A 24,155-nucleotide genomic window follows, 5' to 3' on the forward strand; every position below is an offset into this window, starting at 1 on the left:
AAGAAAGTGCAGTGTAAACATCTAGGCCAGTGTTTCTCAACCTTGGTGACTTTAAGTCCTGTGGACTTCAACACCCAGAATCCCCCAGCCATGACGCACCAACACTAAACAACCTGTGTTAGCAAGGAGTTACAATAAACACAAAACCAGAATCCTGTGGAAGGCGCTTGACCACATTGTTACAATCATAACAATGGCTTTGCTCTGTTTTCTAAACTACTGATTGTTAGTAACAACAAACTGTACACACCCCAAGAGGGGGGGGGGATTAGATTAGATAGATTTAAAGAGCAAAATAACCATAGGTTGCCAAATATCCCACTGCATCAAACAATAAACTAAGGTTCTTGGCTACATAAAAATAGCCAAATAGCTTATTGGCGAAGTTTCCTCTAAATTCATGAGGGACAATGACTAGGTTTGTTGGCAACTTCAACACAGCTCCCAACATGAGATAAACACAAAACTGCCCCCCAGCTGTGCAGTTAAAGGAAACATTTTCTAACACCTAGATGTTTAGGATCTGGATAATTATGACAATAAGTACAGATAATGTTAAGAAATTTTATTTGGCTCTGTGATGAAAGCACATAAATTACAAGTGGAAGAAACATCATGCCACAAAATTGCATAGGGTTCTTACAAAAAATGTGGATTATGCGTCTAAAGGCTGAAAAATAAAATTATATACATGTTAAATGATTTTTTTTCCCTAAGTGAAAGCAAAACCACTATTTCCAATCAGCCAGTCACATACATTATTTTATACCAATGTTCAATAATGTTAGTTTCAAATGAAAGCAAGCCCTATCTAAAAGAAAACTCTCACAACCATGTTGACAGTTAAAATGTCCAAATTCTCTGTGTGAAGGTCGGTCCTAAGCTGCTAAAACAATTCTCAGTAGTGTATCTGAAGTATACAGTGGGGCCCAATGTAATTCAATGCAGCTCTATTCTCTATAGCAAAATGTCCACAGTAGATTATTTTGACATGTTCAACAACATAACAAGGCAAATACATAGAAGGCACAAGACTCTCACATCATAGACTCCTTTTTCATTACCTTACTTTATTTCAAGTAATATTCATGATAAATGATGTATTACTGCAAGTTTTAACAATGCAAGATATACAATATTACACACTAAAACTACAACTGCAAAAAGGGGCACTGTACAGATATTAAAAAAGTAAGTACAGTCAATGATCAGTTACAAATGTACTGAAAACCAACTACTCTGTCAACCATTAACTTGGTAACTTTACATCATAAATTAAAAAGCTTATCAGCGTTTCTCCTACTGGTTTGAAACTGCAGTATACAAGCATGGCAAAGAAATAACTATAGAACTAGTATCAATACTGGATGATTGTAGCCTGTCTAACTTGAAACAAACTTATTTAACTTTTATCTTAGAAAATGCAGCATTAAACTTTTGACCCTTCCAGGTTTTTATATTTAATGATGAATAATATTGATCTTCAAAGTGCAAAAGTAGAATAAATGATAGGAGTCATCTTCTTAAAATCAAAATGATACTTTTCATTTCCATTATATCCTCTAAATTACTCCATAAAATGTAAGCAGTTTATCTTTTATATACTCTTAACAATGTGCAACATTTCTTCATGCATGATGTAGCTAATGAAAAAAAAAATACTGTTTAGCCAAAATTTTAGTTTCCCTATGTACACTTAGCATTTAATTCAATTTCTATTTTGTTTGATCTCTATTTATTGCTTGCATTTAAATAAAATAAGTTATTTTTACTGAGCTCCTGAGGGAAAACAAACTACATATACGCTGTTATGTATTCCAACTCCTTACCGCTATCAGAACAAACTATAGTGTTTCAGTAATATCCACATGGTAGTCCAGTAAGGAATGCTGGGGGTGGAACTGTAACCTTTGTAAGGTTAACTATATAAAGGGGTAGAATTAATCAGATTTCTCTGATTCTTTTTCACATATATTTTAAATTTGAAACATCTACATTTCTATACCCTTGGGAAATGGCATTTCCATGTGCGTTCCATAGATTTAAAAAAAAGAAGAAAGATATAATAGCACAAACCAGTTTAATAATTACGGTAGGTCAATGATGCAACCCAAAAATAATTGAAAGCAACATTTTTGAATATATCTTACATTTGAAAGTAGTACAGAAGTCTGAATGAAATATTCTGATTGTGCAACAATTATTTCATAACAGTATCAGTTATCTCTCTTTCCTAAAGCTTTTAATTTTACCTCAAGGGAAAGTTCAGCAAGAACTTGCCTCTATGTTTGATTTACAGAGACAGAATGTGCATACACCTATGTGAATTCCTATCACATCTGAAGCATGTATAATCATTTTATTATGTCTTAAAGAGATTTTGGTTTGGGGATATATTCTACAGTAGTAGTTACCACAGTTACAGAGAACTAACACTGATAGTTCTCTGTTGAGACACAACCAGCACAGCCAACTATCACTGCACAGAAAGCTAAAGGAAAAAAAAAGTTTCTTTTCTCAAAGTGCCATTGTTAAGACGACGAAAGCTTTCAAGGTGTGGTTGCCAAGGAAGTAACAAACAATTACGGATACCGTGATAACCGTGGGTGGAATATTGTGTCACTTCTGTTTCATAAAGAGATGTAAACACATTTACTTGCACAAAACATACTGGTCCCCAAAGAATGCTCCAGCCTGCTCATGGTTTAAAAATGACTGATGTAAATATGGCCAGATAAACACTGACCTCTTGGTTTATGCCATTAAACTAAAAAAGAAAAACAAGGCCTACAAATAGGATGTAATTTCCACACCCAACTCATTTGTTTTAGAAATTAGTACAATCCCAATGGAGGTCTTCCATATCTGAAGCTGCCCAATGGTCATTCAAAAAGAGGAACATTCCTGGGGAACAACATGGTGACTTGCTCTGTCAGAGAAATTTAAGATGGGGATCTTTGTGGGAGCTGTTAGAGAGGTGTATCAAATACTTTTCCTGGATTATCTTCTAGCTCTTCATTTTGCAGTGGTTTGTGGTTCAATTTTCCACCATCGGATGCCAGGGAAGAAGAAGTAGAGCTGTGATCGCCATCCTCACTGATTTTGCCTTTCATCGCTTCTTGAACAAATTCCAAGATTTCCAGTGGCAGTCTTTTGAATTTGTCTTGATATTCTTGATCAAGTTCAGCCTGTAACTGGAAATGACATCAATATTGTCATAAATAAAATCACAATGATTTACCCCCCTGCTTTTTTTAAACAATAGGAAAAAAAACCCACACTCCCTTGACTGACATTTCCAAATGGTGAAAGGAGAGGGACTGCATTTTGGTTATTTTTTCCAGCTGTGAATTTGACATGAGGATGGGGAGGAAATCTACCATTGGCTGACTTCCATTTCTTTAGAGGATGCAGGACGATTGTTCATGTACCAATAAGTCATAAAGCAACTATGTTGACTATTACAGCCTGCTTTCCAAAAACCCCATCATTCTGGATGCCTTGATATCAAACATCTACATCCAATGCTTTCCAAGTATATTGGACCTACTCCTACAAAATACCATGTTGCCAGGGAGATTCTGGGAGCTGAAGTCCATCTTGAGGGTATCAGATATATGTAGGATATCCCTATGTGTAGATAGGTTTAATTTCGAGACTCAATTTAATAGTCACATGACCAGCAGAAATTTTGCTGTCTCTGCCATCACTATGAATCTCGATGGAGTAAAATGCACTGTAGCATCCTTGTGTTAATTACTATTGCTATTTAGTCTTGTTTTGGAAGACTTTGATACTGAGAAATATATGCTAAATCAAAAGTAAAGTCAACTTTTATTCAAAATGTAAAAAACTCGACTGATATAACCAACAGAACTGCATTTGCTGATTTACAAAAATATTAAATGTATTGAAAGAACACTGTAATCTATGAGTAATCTGACACCAGTCGATAAATACCTATTTATTTATTTGGTGTCTATTTGACAATTACATTCTTATGCAATAGTAATTAGTACTGAGCATGAATTAATCCAATAGTAGTTACTATTAAACAATTAACTGTTTATGAAAGAGTGCTGAAACATAACAAATCTAGAGTCCGAAACAATATTTCTAAATGTTGAATTACAAGTAAAAAAATCTCCATAGAAATTCAAATGATAAGGCTAAGCCATGATGTCCAGAAATGGGCAAACCGTTGCACCATATTTGGAAATGAATGGTTACTTTAATTTGGTGATGCCTCACCAGAGAAACGCCAATTATTATGAAGACAGAATTGTAATTTGTATTGGCATTCATTCTTGAAGCTATTAGCTAGGCCTAATATTCAATTGCAGCAGATTCAATTACAATGGTATTTTCTGAATTCTTCCCACGAGAACATAAATATGTATTTTAAAAAGGCAAAGATAAACGTTTGTCCTTTTCAATTTAGGAATAACAATGCTCTGCTAAAGATTGACCTCTGGTTATGTTCTTCCACTAGTAAAAATAGACCCATTACAGATGAGATTATCCTCTGCCCAACATGAATCCCCTACTTTATAAAAACTGAGAGACCCTCCAAATAAAGAGCAAATTCTGAGGTGCTTGGAGGCGCAACAGGGGGAGAGGGCAATGCATGATTTAAGATTACAAGTTCATATCATTTACCTGGAATAAGTCCCACGAAACTAAACAGGACTTCCCCGTAAAAATGCATATATTATCAAGGTGTAAAAACTACTTGCAATGAATATTTGCATTTCTAACTTCGATTGATCTGTTACTTTAGAACAGGGGTGTCAAACTCGCACACGTCATCACATGACATACCACAACTTTTCCCCCCTTCACTAAACCAGGGGTGACCAGTGTGTAATGCATCTGGCCCGTGGGTCGCGAGTTTGACACCCCTGCTTTATAATATATTTACACAGAGGAACCCAAGACTGTAAATATGGAAAGGCATTAATCATTAAAAAAGATAAGTTTATTTTTATTATTTTTATAATAATATCAGAACTAAATAGCTTAAATATTTTAAAGATGTGGTCTGAGGAATTCCAGGGTTGAGGTCCATACATCTTAAAGTCGCCACAGTTGAGAAATACTGATCTAAATGGTATCCAAGATTCCAAACCTTTTATAAAGTATGTATTAAAATATATAAAATAACAATGGCATCTTTGACTGTAATAGAGTCATAGCATGTATTAATAATTGTATGTTAGGAGGGGCTGAGTAAAATCTCTCAAGCAATTTTTCCCCTCTCCTGGAGTTACCAGGGAATGAAGGTGGTCAAATGTTATTATACTACCTTTTGCACTGAGTCATGTACGTTTCCATGAAATATTTTAAATAATATAACATTAGTACAGAAGTACAATTAGAAATGAAGGAAAAAATGGGGGCGAGAGGAAGACTTTAGAGGTAGTTTGGGAAACAGCAAGCATATTAAACTGTTCCACTGATGTTATGTTGATATTGTGCTCCAAGGAGATAGTTTAACAGCCCATGAGATTACTGAAAAGTCACCATGAAAAACAGAATGTCTAATCCCATCGCTCAATCCTAACCACGACCTCCAATTACTGCACTGAGAAACTGAAAGCAATTCAGTGAATCTGCTACCAGGCTGCCTCCAGCAGTTTTTTAAAGATACTTAATGTTGGATCCCAAGAGCTGTGAAGCATGCAGAAAGCCACCTCATTTTCATTAGTACTAATTGAAGAAGATATCAGTGAAAGTCATTTAATGCAGCTATTCGAGGCACATATCGGTCTCCAGGCTTTTGCCTAATATAGTGGTATTCTTGAGGAGCCAAGCACACAGTTTCCTATTCAAATGTGTTTCCTAAATATGGGGTGGTTGGTAGAGTAAATTATCACAGCTCACTGCTCTTATAAACACTACTCACAGATTTCAGGTACCTTGGAGGGGAAAAAATGTTTACATTCCAGTGAAATAATTCTGGAAGTATATTAGCCTTGCTAGATAGAGGATGGCAAACATTGATGGTAAAATAGCTCAAAGGGGAAAATCTTTATACTAACTCAGGCTATATCATTGCTTCTTATGCCCAATGACAGGAAAGTACAACAAGGCAGGATTATATCTTCCAACAATGAAAGATGTTAGTATTACAGAAAATAGTTCAAAAAATAATTTTCCTCCTTCAAAGAAACAAATTACAGGTGGTCCTTGACTTACGCCCACAATTGAGCCCAAAACCTGCTAAGTAAGACAGTTGTTAAGCGAGTGTTGCTCCATTTTGCAATCTCTCTTGCCATAGTTATTAAGTAATCTGGCTTCCTCATTAACTTTTACTTGTCAGAAGGTCACAAATGGTGATCACATGACCCAGGGACATTGCATCGGACATTATTAGGAGTCATTTGTCAAGCATTGATCATGTGGCCATGAAGATGCTGCAACGAAAAAAAGAGTCACAAATAACTTTTCTCAGTAGTAACTTTGTTGTAACTTTGAACAATTACTGTTGTAAGTCAAGAACTACCAGTAATCTTTTTGAATACAGGTCATTCAAAGACTCTTGCAAAATTTGGATGGCAATAAAGAATATTTAGATATGAATATTTAAATATATTTAGATATAAATTTCAATGGTAAATAGTAAAGAACTTCCTGTATGATTCTGCACATTGATGTAGAAATACCAGGTGGAAAATTTTGACTTTTTTACTTTGTTGAGGACTGCAGTCTTCATAATTTTAAAATCTCTGATCAATTATTTGAAAGAACTATACTGTACATTTAAAATAAAAAGGTGGTTCCTATTTCAAGCCAAACAGTAAGATGGTCATCACCAGAGTCATCTTATAAGGGAAATGGGTGGCATAAAAATCTAATAAATAAACAAATAAATGAATGATATAAGCCATACAGTTTAAGATACTGTAATATTTTTTTCAATTGTTCAATATTTGCACAAGCAGCAATTAAAATGGTTTGCAGTGCTAGATAAAATATGAATAAGGAAATGAAGTTGAAAATCAGCTGGAGGAAGTGTACTCACCCACCCCTGCCTCTGTATAATGCTTTTGTGGTGTTCTACACAATGATTTACAACAATTTTACTGGGCAATCCCATCATAATAATGAAGTAGTCTTGGGGCTGCCAAGAGTTTTTATTTGCTAGAGATATGAGTGAGGGAAGCAGCAATGCATATATGCAAGAGAGAGAGAGGTTTTCTGAGAGAATAGCAAGTGTGGGGCTTCAATTCAATAGCAGAGTACCATTGACTCAACAGCATTTCTCAATAAACATGGAAAGTTGCAATATATGGGCACTATTTTGTTAGAGATGATTCTAGTTTTTTCCTACTATTATAAAGATGGAGTGATTATTCGCAAAGTATTCACTTAAGTATCAAAATCATACACAGCTCTTCTTAGTGTAGATCTTAACTTTGAGATTAAAAAAGAGGACTCACAATGCTATTGTCTTATTCTGACTGCTGACAAAGTTTTCATAAAGGTAAAGGTTCCCCTTGTGCATATGTGCTAGTTGTTTCTGACTCTAGGGGGCGGTGCTCATCTCTGTTTTAAAGGCGAAGAGCCAGCACTGTCTGAAGACATCTCCGTGGTCATGTGGCCGGCATGACTAAACACCAAAGGCAGATGGAATGCTGTTACCTTCCCACCAAAGGTGGTTCCTATTTTTCTACTTGCATTTTTACATGCTTTTGAACTGCTAGGTTGGCAGAAGCTGGGACAAGTAACAGGAGCTTACTCTGTTATGTGGCACTAGGGATTCAAACCACCGAACTGCTGACCTTTCTGATTGACAAGCTCAGCGTCTTGGCCACTGAGTCCCTATAAAAGTGTTCATAGTTATAGCCAATTTAACAGGTAAACCAGAAACACATTATGCAATTATCATGACCTGTGTAAGACATTCCATAAACACACTTGTTGTATGTGCAAAAAAGGAAGGATGACTCGATTCCTACTATGGACAAATGGTTGCAGAAGTTGATGGGAGTTGGCTGAAATGGCAAAACTGACTACTTTGATTAAAGAAAAGGCCATGAATACTTTTGTTTTCACATGGAAACTGCTTCTGAATTTTGTGCTTGAAGTGGCAAAGAAACTCTAACTTTGGGTTTTACAGATTACGCTGACAGATCTTTATAGAAATGACTTGTTCATACTATTATGGAAAAGCAAAAAGCTGTGATTTGATGTTAATGCCTTATTTTACTGTAACAGAGAGAGTAGGAAGTCAATGCTTCTTTTTGCCCCCCGCATCTTTCCTCACTTCACTTCTCCCTTTCCCCTCCTCCCTCACTGCTCTTCTATTTACTTTTGTATTTTGTATTTTATAATATGCTATAACGTAATAAAAATGTTTAAAAAAACACACTAGTTGTGAGAACAAAACTACAGATAAATATCATGAAAAGCAGCTAAGCCAGTGCAAATATGAATGGTAAGGAAAGCTGTTGGGTTATTTGATATTAAAGCACAGAATACATGTTCACAATGTATCTTATAAGCTAACCTCCATCCGAAACGCACAATCTACCAAGGCTTGTGTGTTTATCCTGTTTAACTGTTAGATTACGTAACAAGAACTGTCTGTTATTTAAGTAGCTGTAAAGTCAACCTTTGACATTAATTTCAAACAGATCTTATGCAGTAAACGACAGGTGGAAATCTCAGGAAGTAACTGCAGACTATTTAATTACAGCAGTAAAAAAAAAGGTAGCCCTTTGCTGTAAGTACCATGCAAGAAAAAGTTATTTTGTAGGCAGAAAAAACCGCTGTGCAAATCTATTTAAATAAGTCCACACTGATTAGATTGTTTCTCATTAACAAGTGAGGGAGAAACTGAGGGTTGTGTCATGATGCTTGAATGTTACACTTTTATTTTGTTGAATTACCTGGGCCTAGAAGGACTGACCAGGAAAGATGATGGAGAAGGGCAAATTTTGTGTGATCCTATTAGTGACATTACGTTTAACTAACAAACAACTGGTTACTGTTGAACAGAAACAATTAGATATTTAAAATATGCTCCATCAACACTGAAGAATACTGCAAAGCTCTGGAATTCTTTGCTACGTCCTTGGAGCAGCCCTCAAAAAAAGAAAAGGAGAACCACTGATATAGAGTAAAGTAAACAAAGGCGAACACAGTCTTCACAGCTATTCCCTACTGAAGCAAAATGTTAATTTTAAAATATGTAATAACCCACCCATCGCCGCCCCAGATAATATTATCAAATAAAACTAAGCAATTTGAGCTTCAATTTCCATTATTGTTCCTGAAATGATCTTTATAGATTTTCACCATTTTCCAGTGATATTTATTTATTTATTTATTTATCCATTCACTTACTTGCTTACTCACTCACTCACTCACTCATTCATTCAATCTGACACCTCCACCATCTTTCTTTGATGTATCCAACATAACTATTTCCACTCTATCCTAAAGTCTGGAAGACTCAATACTTGCACAAGAACTTCTACAACTATTACATTCAGTGGAATGTGATAAAGTAAAAATAAATGATACAATTGTTTGTTATCATTGCTCATACATAAACTCCTTTGCCTAGGAAGCTGCTTTACAGCGCCAGCACTCCTGTGTCTGTCTGCCTGCCTTGATTCACACATTGCCAATTAATTATCCTCTGTTTCTTTTCCAAGGTGTTAAATAAAATCCCCCCCCCACTTAAATTAATTTTTACTGTGCAAATTTAAGTACATATTATTTTTACAGAACGGCAATTAATAGAGAGCTTAAGGAGGATTATTTCAAAGTAGACCCTATCAAGAAAATTTTAAATTACAGTGATTGAAAATATTGAAGAATAATGTTCACTTAATCATAGGTCTCTTAATTATTTTGGGGCTGGTAGAACTGAGGATAGTATATGAAGAATTTTATAGTTGCACAGTTCTTGTTGGTAATTTTAATCTATTGAAAATGAATATTTATACAACAGATTTCATTCAGTTAAATCATAAATTCATAAATAATATTGTAGATGTCTAAGAAAGACATTAAAAAATCACACTCAATAACATTGACAAAAATACTAAATTACACCAACCTGGATAAACACTGTGTTTGAATTAGTATCAGTTTTATAATCTTCTGTGAGGCTTATTCCCAAAGAAATACGCCAACAATTTTCAAGATGGATGCACGACTTTGGAAATTGTAGTCTAATATTTATAGAGAGTGCCAAAATAGGAAGGTTGGGGTAAAGAATGTTTTACAACCTAAAGAATGATGATCTTACAGTGTATTTGTCAGCTATCTCTGGCAAAAAGTCATTATTTTTCACTGACATAATCTGTGTATAATTTAGGAGAACTATAAGATTGCCTTTTGAATTTTCTAACTATATAAAATAATCAAGATTTGCCTCTAGAGTTCCTTAACTACTAATAACTTATTAGTAGTTAAGGAACTACTAATAAATTAGAGAATCTAAGAAAGTAAAGAACATGCCTTAATATAGCAAGAGACCCAATCACAGGAAACTACAGGAACGTTTTATATTTTCTAAAGCAATACTGTATTAATACTGTATTAAAGCAATACTGTAAATGGAAGTACCAAATATTGGCCTAAGGAATATATGATGCTTTCTTAAAAGTTAAGCAACCTGGGCAAAATTGCAAAAGTGATTTTAATGCTTAAAGCCATGCGAGGGAAAGCCAAACTTTTTTTTCCGTAATCATTATTAGTCATTTTTCTTTCTTTTTTGTGTAACTGCAATATATTGGCAGCTGGGGATGTTGAAAAGTATTGGTGTTCTTAAAATATAATAAACAATGGGATGGAAATCTGTTCTAGAAGGCATGCAATGTAACTTCGGGCATAAATCCCACCCCCAGATGAATGTGGAGAAACATGTAAGGATGAATACACTAGCTCCACTCTCTCAATTCAAGTTCACTAATTAGATGAATACATCCCTGCATGTAGGGCAAGGAAAGCCTTTAGGGAGCTGGCCAGCTCTACGTCTTTCATAGGCAAAACCTCTTACAAAACCTCTGAGCAGGGTTATGCAATAACTTCAAAAGAGAATTACAGATTGAGTACGTATGTATATATACCTGAGGAAGCAGAGCTTACTTGAGGGATCTTGCTCCTATCCTATCAACCCACCTCACTCAATCAGGCAGAAAAGGTAAGATATGGACCCATTGGTTAAAGAATTCTCTGTTGTTGCCCCCTGCTCCACCTCTTCCCCTAGAGGTCTCCTGGTCTGTCAGAAGAGAGTGAAGACCTGGTTCTGTCAATTTGTGTGGGGCCCATTCAACCCTGAGGTGGTTAGTGCTTCGAAGGTGTTCTCTTGCCTTTTCATTTTTAACTTATTTTATCCATGTTTTTACTTGTCTCCCGTTTTACTGACTTGGTATGCACTGTGGTTTTTATATCTAAAGTTGAGAAATAGCTAAATAAATGTGAGGCAAGGTTGCCAATTAAGATTAAACTAAGGAAAACTGGACTATTTTATATCTTTCATATCTCCCCATTTTGAGCAGTGTGCATTTTGCTGTAGCATCAATATGCTACAGGGATCTTCCTTAGCATCCACCCATCTTTTTGGTTTTTAATTGGCTGCCTCCAATTACACATCCACAGCCCCGTCCTGAGAGACCCTAAGCCCTTTTTCTGCAGTTATTGCTGAAAGGCGTCATAGAAGATTTAATTCTAGCTGCCCTTACTCCATCAGTGGAGAAAAAAAAAATGAAAACAATAATCCCAAAATATGTTCAAGAATGGAAGCTGCATCGAGTTAACTGCATCCAGTTTTAGTCGCAACAATGTAAAAAAGATGTTGAGACTCTAGAAAGAGTGCAGAGAAGAGCAACAAAGATTATTAGAGCACTGGAGACTAAAGCATATGTTTAATGAAAAGAAGGACTAGGGGAGACATGATAGCCGTGTTCCAATATCTCAGGGGCTGCCACAAATAAAAGGGAGTCAAGCTATTCTCCAAAGCACCTGAGGGCAGGACAAGAAGCAACGGGTGGAAACTAATCAAGGAGAGAAGCAGCTTGGAACTAAACAGAAATTTCCTAAGAGTTAGAACAATTAATCAATGGAACAACTTGCCAGAAATTGTGAATGCTCCAACACGGGAAGTTTTTAAGAAGATGTTGGATAACCATTTGTCTGAAGTGGTGTAAGGTTTCCTGCCTATACAAGGGGTTGGACTAGAGGACTTCCAAGGTCCCTTACAACTCTGTTATTCTATTCTATTCTAATATGCAGAATATATTATGGCATCAAATGTATTAACAGGCCAAAACCAACATTGTAATGCTAATACATGCACTGGATGGTATTGTTTTTGTGGGGGGAAGGAAGCTTAATACTGATGGATCAAAATTCTATGTTTTATTTTTCACGCATGTTTTTTTCTAAAGTAAAAACACATATGCAGAAGGCGCCTATTGGCAAAGTTAGCTAATCTCCCATATTTCACACCATATGCTTTCCATCTTGAATTTTTACAGTTCTTATAAAAGTATGTTAAAATACAATCTGCCAAGCAAAAACACTTATGTCTCATAAACTACATATTACAATTAGATCCAAAAGATGACTACGTGGAAGACAGAATTCCAGCTCTCCAGAGCATATCCTGTCAAACATGACAATATGTGCTTGCAATAAATTATGTCACAGCTTCCAGTATTGAATTTATTATATGGCTGCTGTTTAGATATCTTTGGCAACACTCTGAAGAATGTAGTGGCCCAACAACAGGAAACTACATACTGCCACATCCTACTTGCTCTTGCTTTTAACCTTCTTTTGCTCATCCAATGCCATTCTTTGAGTTTAATTAATAACCTTCCCTGGATGCATTTATGTAAAGGATAACTCTATCAAGCTGACCATTATACACAATTTTGCCATCAGATAGAACATAACAATCAACAGAGTTTTAATTCCATAGGGTTTGCAATTAACTGCTGAAGTTATTTAATCATTCCTGAAATCTCAGATGCAAATCATAATCATATCCCCAAATATTACTATTATGATGCATTTTATGGTTCAAGTGATTCAATTAGTGTTTTTTTTTAAATTACACTATTCCAGTCAAATCAATTTTATTGCATAGGCCTCGATGACTAGAAATAATAGACTATGTAACGCTGTTTGTAAAAAAAGCAGTAACAAAATGGCTGAAATATCTGAAATTGCCAAAAAGCTTAGTTTGAAAAGTCACAAATTATCCTTCCTAAAAGCTACCCAAATTGAAACAAGTCTGCCTATAATTTATTGATAATGTTTGTTTTTCCCTTATATGATTGGTTAAAATTTGGTTCATTCCTTCAATTAAGTACAATCCAATACTTTTATGTTCATATATTTGTATATGTGTGTGTGTGTATGTGTGTGTGTGTGTTTGTGTGTGCGCGCGCACTTAAAAAATGCACTGCTTTCTCTTGGGAATTATATAAAGGATATGAAAGAAGTCAGCAAATCAAATTAGTTTCCTCATTTGCTCCTCAAGCAACACGTAGAAAATCGTCCTGATTACTGCGGGTGCGATTTGCATAGCTATAAACATTTATAGAATACCAATTTTCTGTAGTCAACTATTAGAATTTCAAAATTCTTGTTCATGAAACAAGACAAAAGCAAACATATCAAATTAACAAGGCTCTCTAATTACAACTTCATCTTTGATATCCTTAAAATTGGACTCTTGGAAGCGATATTCATCTATTTTGGGTATGTAAAAACTATGTGCAGTCCCACATTGAGTGAATGATGATTAACCAGACATGCTGTAATGTATATTTCCTCCTCCAAGAACATGTGGGAAGATGCTGATTAGCTTGCAGTGACATTGTGTAGATGACATCTTGCTTTTCATCTGAAAATTCTTCCAAATAAGTTGCTTATAAATTATCCTACATGTTCTTACAAACAGGGCTAGAGGAATTCCTGAAACTGATTCAGACTTCATGAAGGGCTGCAGAGCTGGAATCACTGTAATTAATAAGATTGGTGTTTTTCATTAATAATATGGATTTCAGTGACCCATAGTGGGCATATCTGAGTCAGCTCACTAAAGGCTGATTTAAGCTCATACCCAAATGAAGATTCCATGTTCAGTGTAATTCTGAATATGGGCTGCTGAAGGTTGCTCTGCCTTCATATCCTTCCCCTGAAATCTGTGTGAGCATATGGCCAACAGATCCTGGATCAGAGGGACCCTTAAGTCTAAACATCATCAAAAATCTGTTTCAAAAATATAGACATTTCAATGCATTGTAATCAATGTAAAACTTGTTTGGACGACTTTCTCCTAACACAAGCATCTCTTGTTAGTTTAAAAAGGTAGACCATAAGGTAGGGTAGACCGTAAGGTAAGGTAGACCATAACCTACTACTAGATAAAGTAGAAGAATGTGGGTAGACAGCATCACCACCAAATGGATTCGTAACTGGCTGACCAACCTCACTCAACATGTAGTCCTCAATGGAACTGCATCTACATGGAGGGAAGTATGCAGTGGAGTACCCCCAGGCTCTGTTTTAGGCCCAGTACTCTTCAACATCTTCATCAATGATTTGCATGAGGGAATAAATGAGAAACGTGTGTGTGTGTGTGTGTGTGTGTAACATGTGTACATGTGTCTTATGTATGTGTACATTTTTGAGAGCAGGCAACAGAAATTCATTTTTAATGTGTGCCAGTGTGCTCACAGTAGAAAATGACAAGGCCCTCAATGAAATTGAGTTTGACACCCCTCCTCTGGCAGATGGAAATCCTTGTGGGGCCATTCAAAGCTTTTCATCTGGCCTTCTTTGGGAGAAGGGGAGAGAGGCCATGTTGGTGCAGGATGCAAAACGTGGCAGCTGTGGCACCCCCCCTTTTCTCCCAGAGAATACTATGTGGCCAAGGCATTTTCCTAAGTAAAGATTATGGTCATCATGTTCACCTTTCTGGCTGTACCTTACAAAAATTCTCAGGACAAAAGTTTTATCATTTGTTTCTCATGGAACCCCATCAAATTCTTATAAACTTTAGAGCTCCATGGAACATCAGTGGGGGAAAAAAACGTGCTTTCGCCTAATCTTTTTGCTTTATACTCTGCCTCCTCCTGATTCTTGTTTTAAAGCAAAAGACACACAAGGGAGATGTAGCTACATACCATGGTTTGTGGGAACGCTGCTGCCTAGGGAAACAATCAGATGGAGGGTAGAGAGGGAGCCTGCAGCTGCATAATAGCAGAGAAAGAAACTCAGAAAGGCTCTCCATAACTTGGGCTATAAAAACAGACAGGAGATTTGTACTTCCAGACTTGCATGATTCAGTTAATATAGTCTGACAATAAAGCTGAATTAGTTTATCTGTTTATGTTTCTTGTTTGGCCTACCTGGGAAGGCTCATGACCCGACAAAAGCGCGAACATCATAAGCGCGCCGACAACACTGCGGCGCTAAAACCGCGATGTCAAAAGCGCGCCAACAACAGCGCGCCAACAACAGCGCGCCGACAGAAGCGCGATTTAATTTAAGATAAGATTTACGGTTAGGTTTAGGGTTAGGTTTAGGGTTAGGTTTAGGGTTACGTTACAGCGCGCTTCTGTCGGCGCGCTTTTGTCGGCGCGCTTTAGGGCTAATTTGTCGCTCATTCGTCGCGTGGTTTTGTCACTGCGCTTTAGACACCGCGGTTTAGTCAGGCGCGCTTTTGTTGTGCGCGCATTTGTGGTGGAACCGGGAAGGCTGACACTACATTTATCCTGGCTACAAATAAAATAGTGGGAGAAGCAGCAGATCCACAGACCAATAATACAGTTCCTTTTCCCATATGAAGTACTTGGTTGCTAAACTATTTCCAAAAACAGGTCAGTTTTCGTTTGAAGCATTCAGGGGGGATCCAAGAAATATTTTGGAACAGTAGGTTAAAGTACCCAGCAAGAACTTGGGATAATAATATCATAATTGGATTATTATAATTGGGAGTTTCTATTGTGAATGGCTTTCTCTCCCTGTCAAATCTAAGGATATATTATATAACGGTCACTAAAAATATTCTCCAAAGAAATTCTTTCCAAAGCAACATTATTATAACAGTACATTTCTTCTTTCCCATACATTCTTTATCTTTAAATATGTAGTCTCTTGCCAACTCTAGCTGGGTCCCATATGTAAGTTGTTAGCATTCCATTTAACTCTTGTTAAACAATTGAGAAAAGTTAAATAGTTAACAGCTTGAAAAAAAATGATTGCTGCCCACTGTCATTAAGGAATGCAAAGTACCACAATTTAATGTATAAAGAATATCACTTTTAAAGAGTGGGATGCTGGTGAATTGCAGCATTTTCTTATTTTCTTAGGTATGCAGTAGAACAGAGGCGTCAAACTCGATTTCATTGAGGGCCACATTAGGGTTGGTTGGCCTTGGGGAGGGGGTGGGGGGGGGGCATGGCCAGAGTGGGCGTGGTCAGCTCGACATCACTCATGTCGTGGGAACCTGTGGTAGCCCGGAGAAGGCTGGGGGAATCTTCCTCCAGCTCTCTGCCAGTGAAAACAGAGCTTGGGAGGGCTGTGTGTGTGGCCCTCTCAGGCTCTGTTTTCACTCGCAGAGGCACCAAGTCGATCTGTTGCTATTTCCAAGGCAGCCCCGTGGGCCAGATCTAAGTAGCCCCTGAGCGAGATCCGGCTCACACGTCTTGAGTTTGACACCCCTGCAGTAGAAGGCTGTGTTTGAAGGAGATTGCATTTGGCTCCTTACTGTCCTATTTTTATCTTGAATTACTAGGAAAAAACATTCTGTAATGTTTGGAGGTTATTCATTTCTTTTTAATAATAATACTTTGAACCTAAATTTGAAATGTGTCCTTATGGTTTTAAGAATATCCTATGTTCGGAGTTGAGAAGACATATAGTGCCATCCTATGCAGGTCAGATCATAAGAAATCACTGAAATTCAGGCCATTACTTTGAAGAATCAGTGAAACAATCGGGGAAAATGCCATTTCACAAACAGCCTGCTTTCTTTGAGTCTATTTTATACAAACATACACAGAGACACATTTTAATTACCATTTCTTCCTAAATGCAAAGGTTTTAATTTAATACATTGTATTCAATTGGGCTCAATTTGACAGCTAAGATTTGCTTTAAGGCTTATGTCCTACAAGCAATATGACATGACTAGATTGGTCTCCCTGTCCCCCCCCCCCAAAAAAGCATCCATCACATGCCATCCACGGTTCAGAAATATATGAGACACTTGAGCAGAGAGAAGGAATCTGTTCCATTCTGGACATCATTTTGTCATTTGATGGATGTCATTGGATATGTCTCCAAGCCAATCAATAAACATAATTAAATCAGGAAAGAAGGATTGTAAAATATTTAAGAGCTTGTCTTTTATATACTTATGTGGCACAGTTGTCAAATATATATGGTGTTTGTGGGACACCTGTATCACAAGCCATCCTGGGAGGTCTTGGTTTGTCAGGAGACATCCATATACATCTATTAGAAAATGAGGAATCTTTTTTTAAACAGCAGAATTGACTGGATAAAGTCCCAGGAGTTCATGCAGCTTCCAATCTCCTCCCCCCTTGAGATCCACAGTATTTTTCCAAAATTTCTTATCAAATTTATTGTGACACAAGGGGAAATACTTAAATAAGTAGCTAGAACATAAGGGCTATCTTGCTTTATTTTTAATAAATCTGTAAATAGAACCAGATCCTGTTTAACTTTTGTCCTAATCTTCTTCTATTATGTTTTGGAGGTTGATCTCTGACATGCTACACTGAGGCAGGGTTGCCAGGTCTGGGCTGCAAAATAATACTTTTTCTATATTCCTTAGCTGCCTTCTGCTGGTTGCTAGGATTTTTGCAACCTTATTATCAACCTTATTCGAAGTCCATGTCTGGTCATATTCATCCTTCTCCCCAAGTCATATAGAGAAACAGATAACTTTATTCCAACTCAGCACAATTACATTTGGTTCAATTTCCATAGGCTTTAGATATGAGCTATGTCCTTCCTTCCTTCCTTCCTTCCTTCCTTCCTTCCTTCCTTCCTTCCTTCCTTCCTTCCTTCCTTCCTTCCTTCTTTCCTTCCTTCCTTCCTTCCTTCCTTCCTTCCTTCCTTCCCTGCCACAACCAAAACAGTCTTGGTGCCTTATACCCTGTTTTCCCGAAAACAAGACCTCCACGGATAATAAGCCCAATTGGGCTTTTGAGTGCATGTTCAAATAAGTGCATGGTAAAATAAGCCCTCCCCAAAAATATTGCAACATAGCAGCAGCCATGAGGTGACCACACTCGCAGCCCCCTGCACCTCAAAAATAATAAGACCACCCCAAAAATAAGGTCAAGTGCTTATTTTGGGGGTGAAAAGAAAATAAGACCCAGTCTTATTTTTGGGGAAACATGGTAGGCCATATGCACAAAACTTGAAACCAATCACAACATTCATTACCTACAGTATAGCTTTGCAGGCCCAATAAATTGGTGTTAATATGCTTCCAGTGGACACCAATAAGCACTTGAGCTGTTGCATTTTGGAATAGCTGCACTTTCTGATTAGCCTATAAGGGTATTTCTATGTAAATAGCAATAGCAATAGCAGTTAGACTTATATACCGCCTCATAGGGCTTTCAGCCCTCTCTAAGCGGTTTACAGAGTCAGCATATTGCCCCCAACAACAATCCGGGTCCTCATTTCACCCACCTCGGAAGGATGGAAGGCTGAGTCAACCCTGAGCCCGTGAGATTTGAACAGCCGACCTGCAGAACTGCAGTCAGCTGAAGTAGCCTGCAGTGCTGCATTTAACCACTGCGCCACCTCGGCTCTGTGTAAAGCACAATGTGATATTCAACTTGAATGATGATGAAAGCAGGAATTGCTATAGCCAGATCTCTTATTCCAGAGAGCACCACAATTGGCATACCAATTGTAAATGGTCATAGACTGAGCTGTAGCCTTGAGTCCAGAAGGATATCGGGTAGTGCCTGCTCATCAAGGAACAACCCTGACGGCAATGGAAACTCCCCATAAACAGCACCTTCACTCAACTAGGACTCAGCTTCAGTCTGTCCTTTCTCATCTGATATCTTATAGCCTCATGCATTGGAAAGGGACACCAGAAGCATCTCTCTTACAGATCAAGGTAATGGTTTCAATTAGGTTTAAAAAGCAGAGAGAACAGAAATGATGCCCGCTTCACCCCACCATTGGGCCAATCTCTCCTCCCCCATTATCACAAACTGAAACTGCTCACTGAGGAAGGAATGGAACCACTGCAAAACAAAATCTCTATTCCCACCCCCACCCCCCATGGATGGTCTAATCAGGAACCATGGTGGATGATGTCAAATTCAACAGTAGCTTTATCCTTGTGAGCATTCTTATTAAATTTATTTATTTTTCTTGGAAATAAAAGAATTATCTGATTTTCTGAGAGTTTTATCTAAAGTGGTAGTATTAGTGCAAACATGGTAATGGTTATCATGCACAAGCCTATTACTGCACACCATTCCCCAGAAATTTGGTTCCATGCGCATAGAGCTCAGATATGACTCCAGTTCTCTTATTCCTGTAGCATGTTACTATTTTGCAAAGTAGATGGGTCAGGTTCCTTTAAGAATCTTTGGCCTGCCACACTCTCATTAAGGGTGGGGGAATAGCAAGGGGTAGAATGTGTTGTTTTCAAAATAAAAAATTCCTTTCTAGAAGCTCAAGGTAGCTTTGCACCTGACTGGAACCAGCCGGGTGGAGATGCCCATGAGGAAGAAGAGGATTGGACCATGTGATGGATTTGTGGATGTGGGGACAAGATCATGAACTTTCAACTGGGTGGAATCCCAGAAAGTTTCAGAATTGGGATTACATAGCACGATGCCAACATGTCTGTTTTATTAAATTGGAACTTTAAGAATAGCTCTGCCTTGGAGTCTGATTTAATTTGGATATTTGGAACGCTGACATGATGATCCTTAAAAATGGTGTGCCATTTCTCTGTGTCTTCAAAGAGTTGCACTTGCGAGTCAAAGGTTTACATTCATGTTTTTGAATTTGTCCCTATAAAAGAGATGTCTTTGACTCCTTGATCTATTGAGCTATCATTCAAGTGTAGCATCTCATATAAACGCCTTTCTATGTGAGGAAAGTCTGGTGTTTGATTCATAATAAAACCAATAAAACCTCACTAGCAATTAGAAAAATCTGAATATCATGCCAGAGAATTATGAGTTTTGGCATCACTGCAATATTAGGGAGGGTTGTAAGATGTATTGTCTTCTGAGAAGAAGAAACACCAAGGATAGAAACTACAGAAATGTTTCATTTCAACTGTGAGCTGCAAATATTCTCCTTTATTGAAACTTGTCTTTCTTTAAATCAAGAGAGGGGTCCCTGTTTAGTCATATCTAAGTGACCTTGGGTGAGGTCAAGCATTCAGCCTCCATGTCTTTATTGCTAAAAAAAAAAGCAATTATGATAGGGGAAATGTCTTATAAGCATCTTTGATGAAGTGGATTAGTTTGTGGGCATGTGTACAAAGCACGTGTAAACTACTCTGCACATTAAACAGGTGCACTATCTTGTTATCCCATTCTATGCATCTTTTTAACATTCTGAACACCCCTAAGATTAAGCTTTATGAATGTAGAATGATGGCTCATTCAAGCTAGTGGGAACTGAAATTCCACATCAGCTTGGCACAGCATGCTTAACTCCTGAGAAGCTGTCAACGTTGGCTAAGAAGCCATGCAGGATGAGGATAGAGAATGGCAGATACATTGGTTTAATATGTAATTAGAACCAGTTGAAAAGCTTACTTCTTAGCTTTCTCTCCTAACTCCCTCTGCAGGCCTAAATACTACTAGAAAGGTTCTCCCAAGGATCTAAATTGAATGTTGGGGCAAACAGGCAGGGTGAGACGGCTGGTGGCCTTAAGAATGCATTAGTTCAGCAATTCAGCCTTCATCGACTGAATGCCTTCACTGAATACAGCCCATTGTTTGGGTGAGTCCAAATGTTTCTTAAGGCCACTATCCAAAACACATTCATTCAGATAAAGCCATATCAGATACTGAACTTTACTCTTAGTAAGTATGCACAGGAGTGCACCAAAAATGAATTGTTGGTTACTCCAATTGGATTAACTCTGTTTATGATATTTTTTGAATTCATTTTTGGGATAGAATAATTTAATAAATACATGCTACGATGTATCCCCAGGTGGCTGTAGATTTTCCTTATTAAAAGAGATCTGTCCCATACGGACCAAATATCTGAATGCTTAAACTGAAGCACGTGAAGTTCTAGTTTTATGATTTTCCTCCAACTTTTCTTTCATCCTAGAGAAGTTGTTGGAACCTAATGAAGATTATATCTCAGGAAGCCTGCACTGTAAATCCTGAGAGGTTTTGTTGGACTGCTTGACAAATATATCAGCAGGGATTCAAAATAATGTCTTCGTACAATCACTTTGAAAACGCTAACTTAAAAGATCTGGATTTGCTTGTTAGCATTTTGGCCAATTGCTCATAGTGGAGTCTTAACTGCCATTTCAAAGAATTACTCCTGGTACAACAGAATGCAGTTATTCCATTATAAATGCAATGCTGTATACCATTTATCTTAGTAGCTACTGAAACAACACAGGAAATGTATGAAATCTGTAAACCTTGGGTTTCTTAAGGCCCCTGTTTTGCTTTAATGAGGCCTTTGGCTTATATATACAATATTTGCAGGTGTTAAATCTAAGGCTTTTTAAAGAAATGTTTTATCATCAGGAACGGAAAGAAGGGGTGACACAACCCATATTTGTATATATGTCTCCACTGTCAATTTCAGCCTGCCCTCCCCACCAGCGTGCCCTCCCCAGCAGGTTTCCTTGGAAGGAATTTAGCTTTTGCCAAATAAAATGTTGACAACTTAAGACATGATATAAAACTGAATAACATTTCTGAACTCTGTGCTACATGGAAGCTATTTTATTATTGTATTCATTAATTGCTACTGCTCATAGTTTCAAAGCAAAGTTTGTTGGAAGGATTGAAATTAGCAGGAAGAGGAAGTTAAGATCAACAATTTATTATTATTATTATTTTAAATGGGATCATATTGGTTAAATAATCAATGGGTAACACCAGAATTTCAAAACATGCAAAGGTATGGGGATGAATCAATGGCTTTTATGTTAGGATATATATATGTATATATAGATAAATATATAGTGGTTAGTTTTACTAGAGAAGAAAGGCAAATGTTTCACTCACTTTCACTAGTCTCATACTCCATTTCTACTTCTGTTTTTCCTCCTCTCCTTCTGGTTCTTCTATGCTCTTTAAAACAAATCCAAGGATCATTTCAATTTTAGCTGAATAGCAACGACTAAACTAGAATATGACATTTTTACATGTAGCAATCAGTATATTTTAAAAACTTAACAAATGAGAAAAAAGTCAATGAATGCAATTTAGTTTAATTTTAATCATTTCTCTCCTATAGGTACATGTGTGCGTGCGCACACATACACAGACAGTGTATCCACTCTGTCCATTCCAATTAGTTTAAAGACAATACTTTCTCCAAGTCACAAATCTGTATGACAAGCAAAAAACAAAGTTTAAGAGGGAGGAAGATATCCCTGGAAGGATAATGGCATCCTTCAAAACAGAGAACAGATCCATCCATCATTTGGGATTTTCTTCTAGTACAGCTAAAGTCAGCCACAATTCAAATAAGGCAATTCTTTGACAGAAGATCTGCTAAGCAATCAGACAGCTCCAAACCTAGAGAAGCTGGCACCCTTTTCCCACCCCACCCCACCCCATCCCCCACTACTGACATACTAAATTAATGAAAATTCTATGTAGGAGAAAACCATTCTATTTTTGCTTTTAAGCAGGGTTAGGCTTCAAAATTTTTAGCAAGGGGTTCTCTGTCCGGTTGCTGGGTGGGCGTGGCCACAGTGGGCTTGGTCTAGTTGGCCTCCTGCACCACGGTGGGGGGGGGGGTTGCCCTCCCTGGGCTCCGGAGGTTTTCTTCAAACTTCTGGGAGGACAAAAATGGCCTCCCCAGGCTCCAGAGGCCCTCTGGAGCCTGGAAATGGGCCTGTTTCTGGCCTTCCCGAAATTTCGGTAGGCCCACTTTTCACCCTCCCCCAGCCTCCACACACACCCTGCACTTACCTGCATCCAAAACAGGCTGTGTGGGGACTCCTGGGAGGGGAGGGGCAGGGTGAATGGGGCCAGCCAGGAGTGGCATTTGGAGGTTCTCTGAACTGCACAGAATCTTAGCTAGAGGTTCACCTGAACCCCTCAGCAGCCCACCCCTGCTTTTAAGGAATGTATCTCATAGTGGTTAAAAAAATTAACACGGTATAAGTAATTTGGTGGTCCTTATGAGCATAAAGCACATTGCTTAGCAATTTCCTGATTTGAATTTTCTATGGCTCGAATTGAGGTGGAGGGAAACAGATTATAATATATCAGGATTTAAAACGTTTCTGCTATAATACATATAAGATATTTTCTCTTAACTGGAAGGAATTCTTCTACTTCACTAACTTACCATTGTTGCTGTTTAAAGAATAAATGACTTGAAAGTGAGTACGGTACTTGCCTAAAAATAAGCTTCATTTAATTCATTGGGGATTATTTCTCAGTAGAAATAAACGATTCTCTCAAATATTATTTTCTTCTCAGAGGGAAAGTAAGACATAAATATAATGTATTTGAATTAAAGAAACAACTGTTATACAGATGTTCCTTGCTTATCAATCCCAATCGGGGCTGGTGATGATTCTGTCTCTAAATGCTGCAGTTGCTAAGTGAAAAATCCTGTGATGATCTTGGACTTATGATGTCACTTCTACTTCCATTGTAAATGAATTGCCATGGTTGTTAAGTGAGACATTATGGAACTGTGACTTGCAATTTCACTTTCACATTCTCTATTAATTCTGTTTGTTGTTATTCTGATTAATCACAAATGGTGATGTTGTGAATGTGGGATTCTGCAATAGAATGTGAGGACTGTAGTCAAGCTGTTTTCTTCCAACAATTGTTACTTTCAATGGCTGCTAAACAAGGCAGTTGGTAAATGAGAACTACAGTACTAGAATGACCAAAGCCAGCATACTATTTCAAATCTATCCATAATAAGATGAC

At 37.4% G+C, this 24,155-nt stretch overlaps 1 protein-coding gene across 1 annotated transcript in view; it reads right to left on the reverse strand.

Moving 5' to 3' along the window:
• Positions 1 to 2,231: 2,231 nt before the first annotated feature.
• Positions 2,232 to 24,155, reverse strand: part of PLCB1 (phospholipase C beta 1) — a 474,251-nt gene continuing 452,327 nt past the window's right edge. Inside the window, exon 32 of the mRNA XM_087716872.1 lies at positions 2,232 to 3,194. Within this exon, the coding sequence (XP_087572998.1) occupies positions 2,970 to 3,194 (225 nt within the window). The 3' untranslated portion in view covers positions 2,232 to 2,969. The remainder of the gene's footprint in view (positions 3,195 to 24,155) is intronic.

This window comes from Thamnophis sirtalis, unplaced genomic scaffold, assembly GCF_051295495.1.
Source record: "Thamnophis sirtalis isolate CommonGarterSnake01/CBP01778 unplaced genomic scaffold, rThaSir2_p1.2 scaffold_5, whole genome shotgun sequence".
Taxonomy (NCBI): Eukaryota; Metazoa; Chordata; class Lepidosauria; order Squamata; family Natricidae; genus Thamnophis; species Thamnophis sirtalis.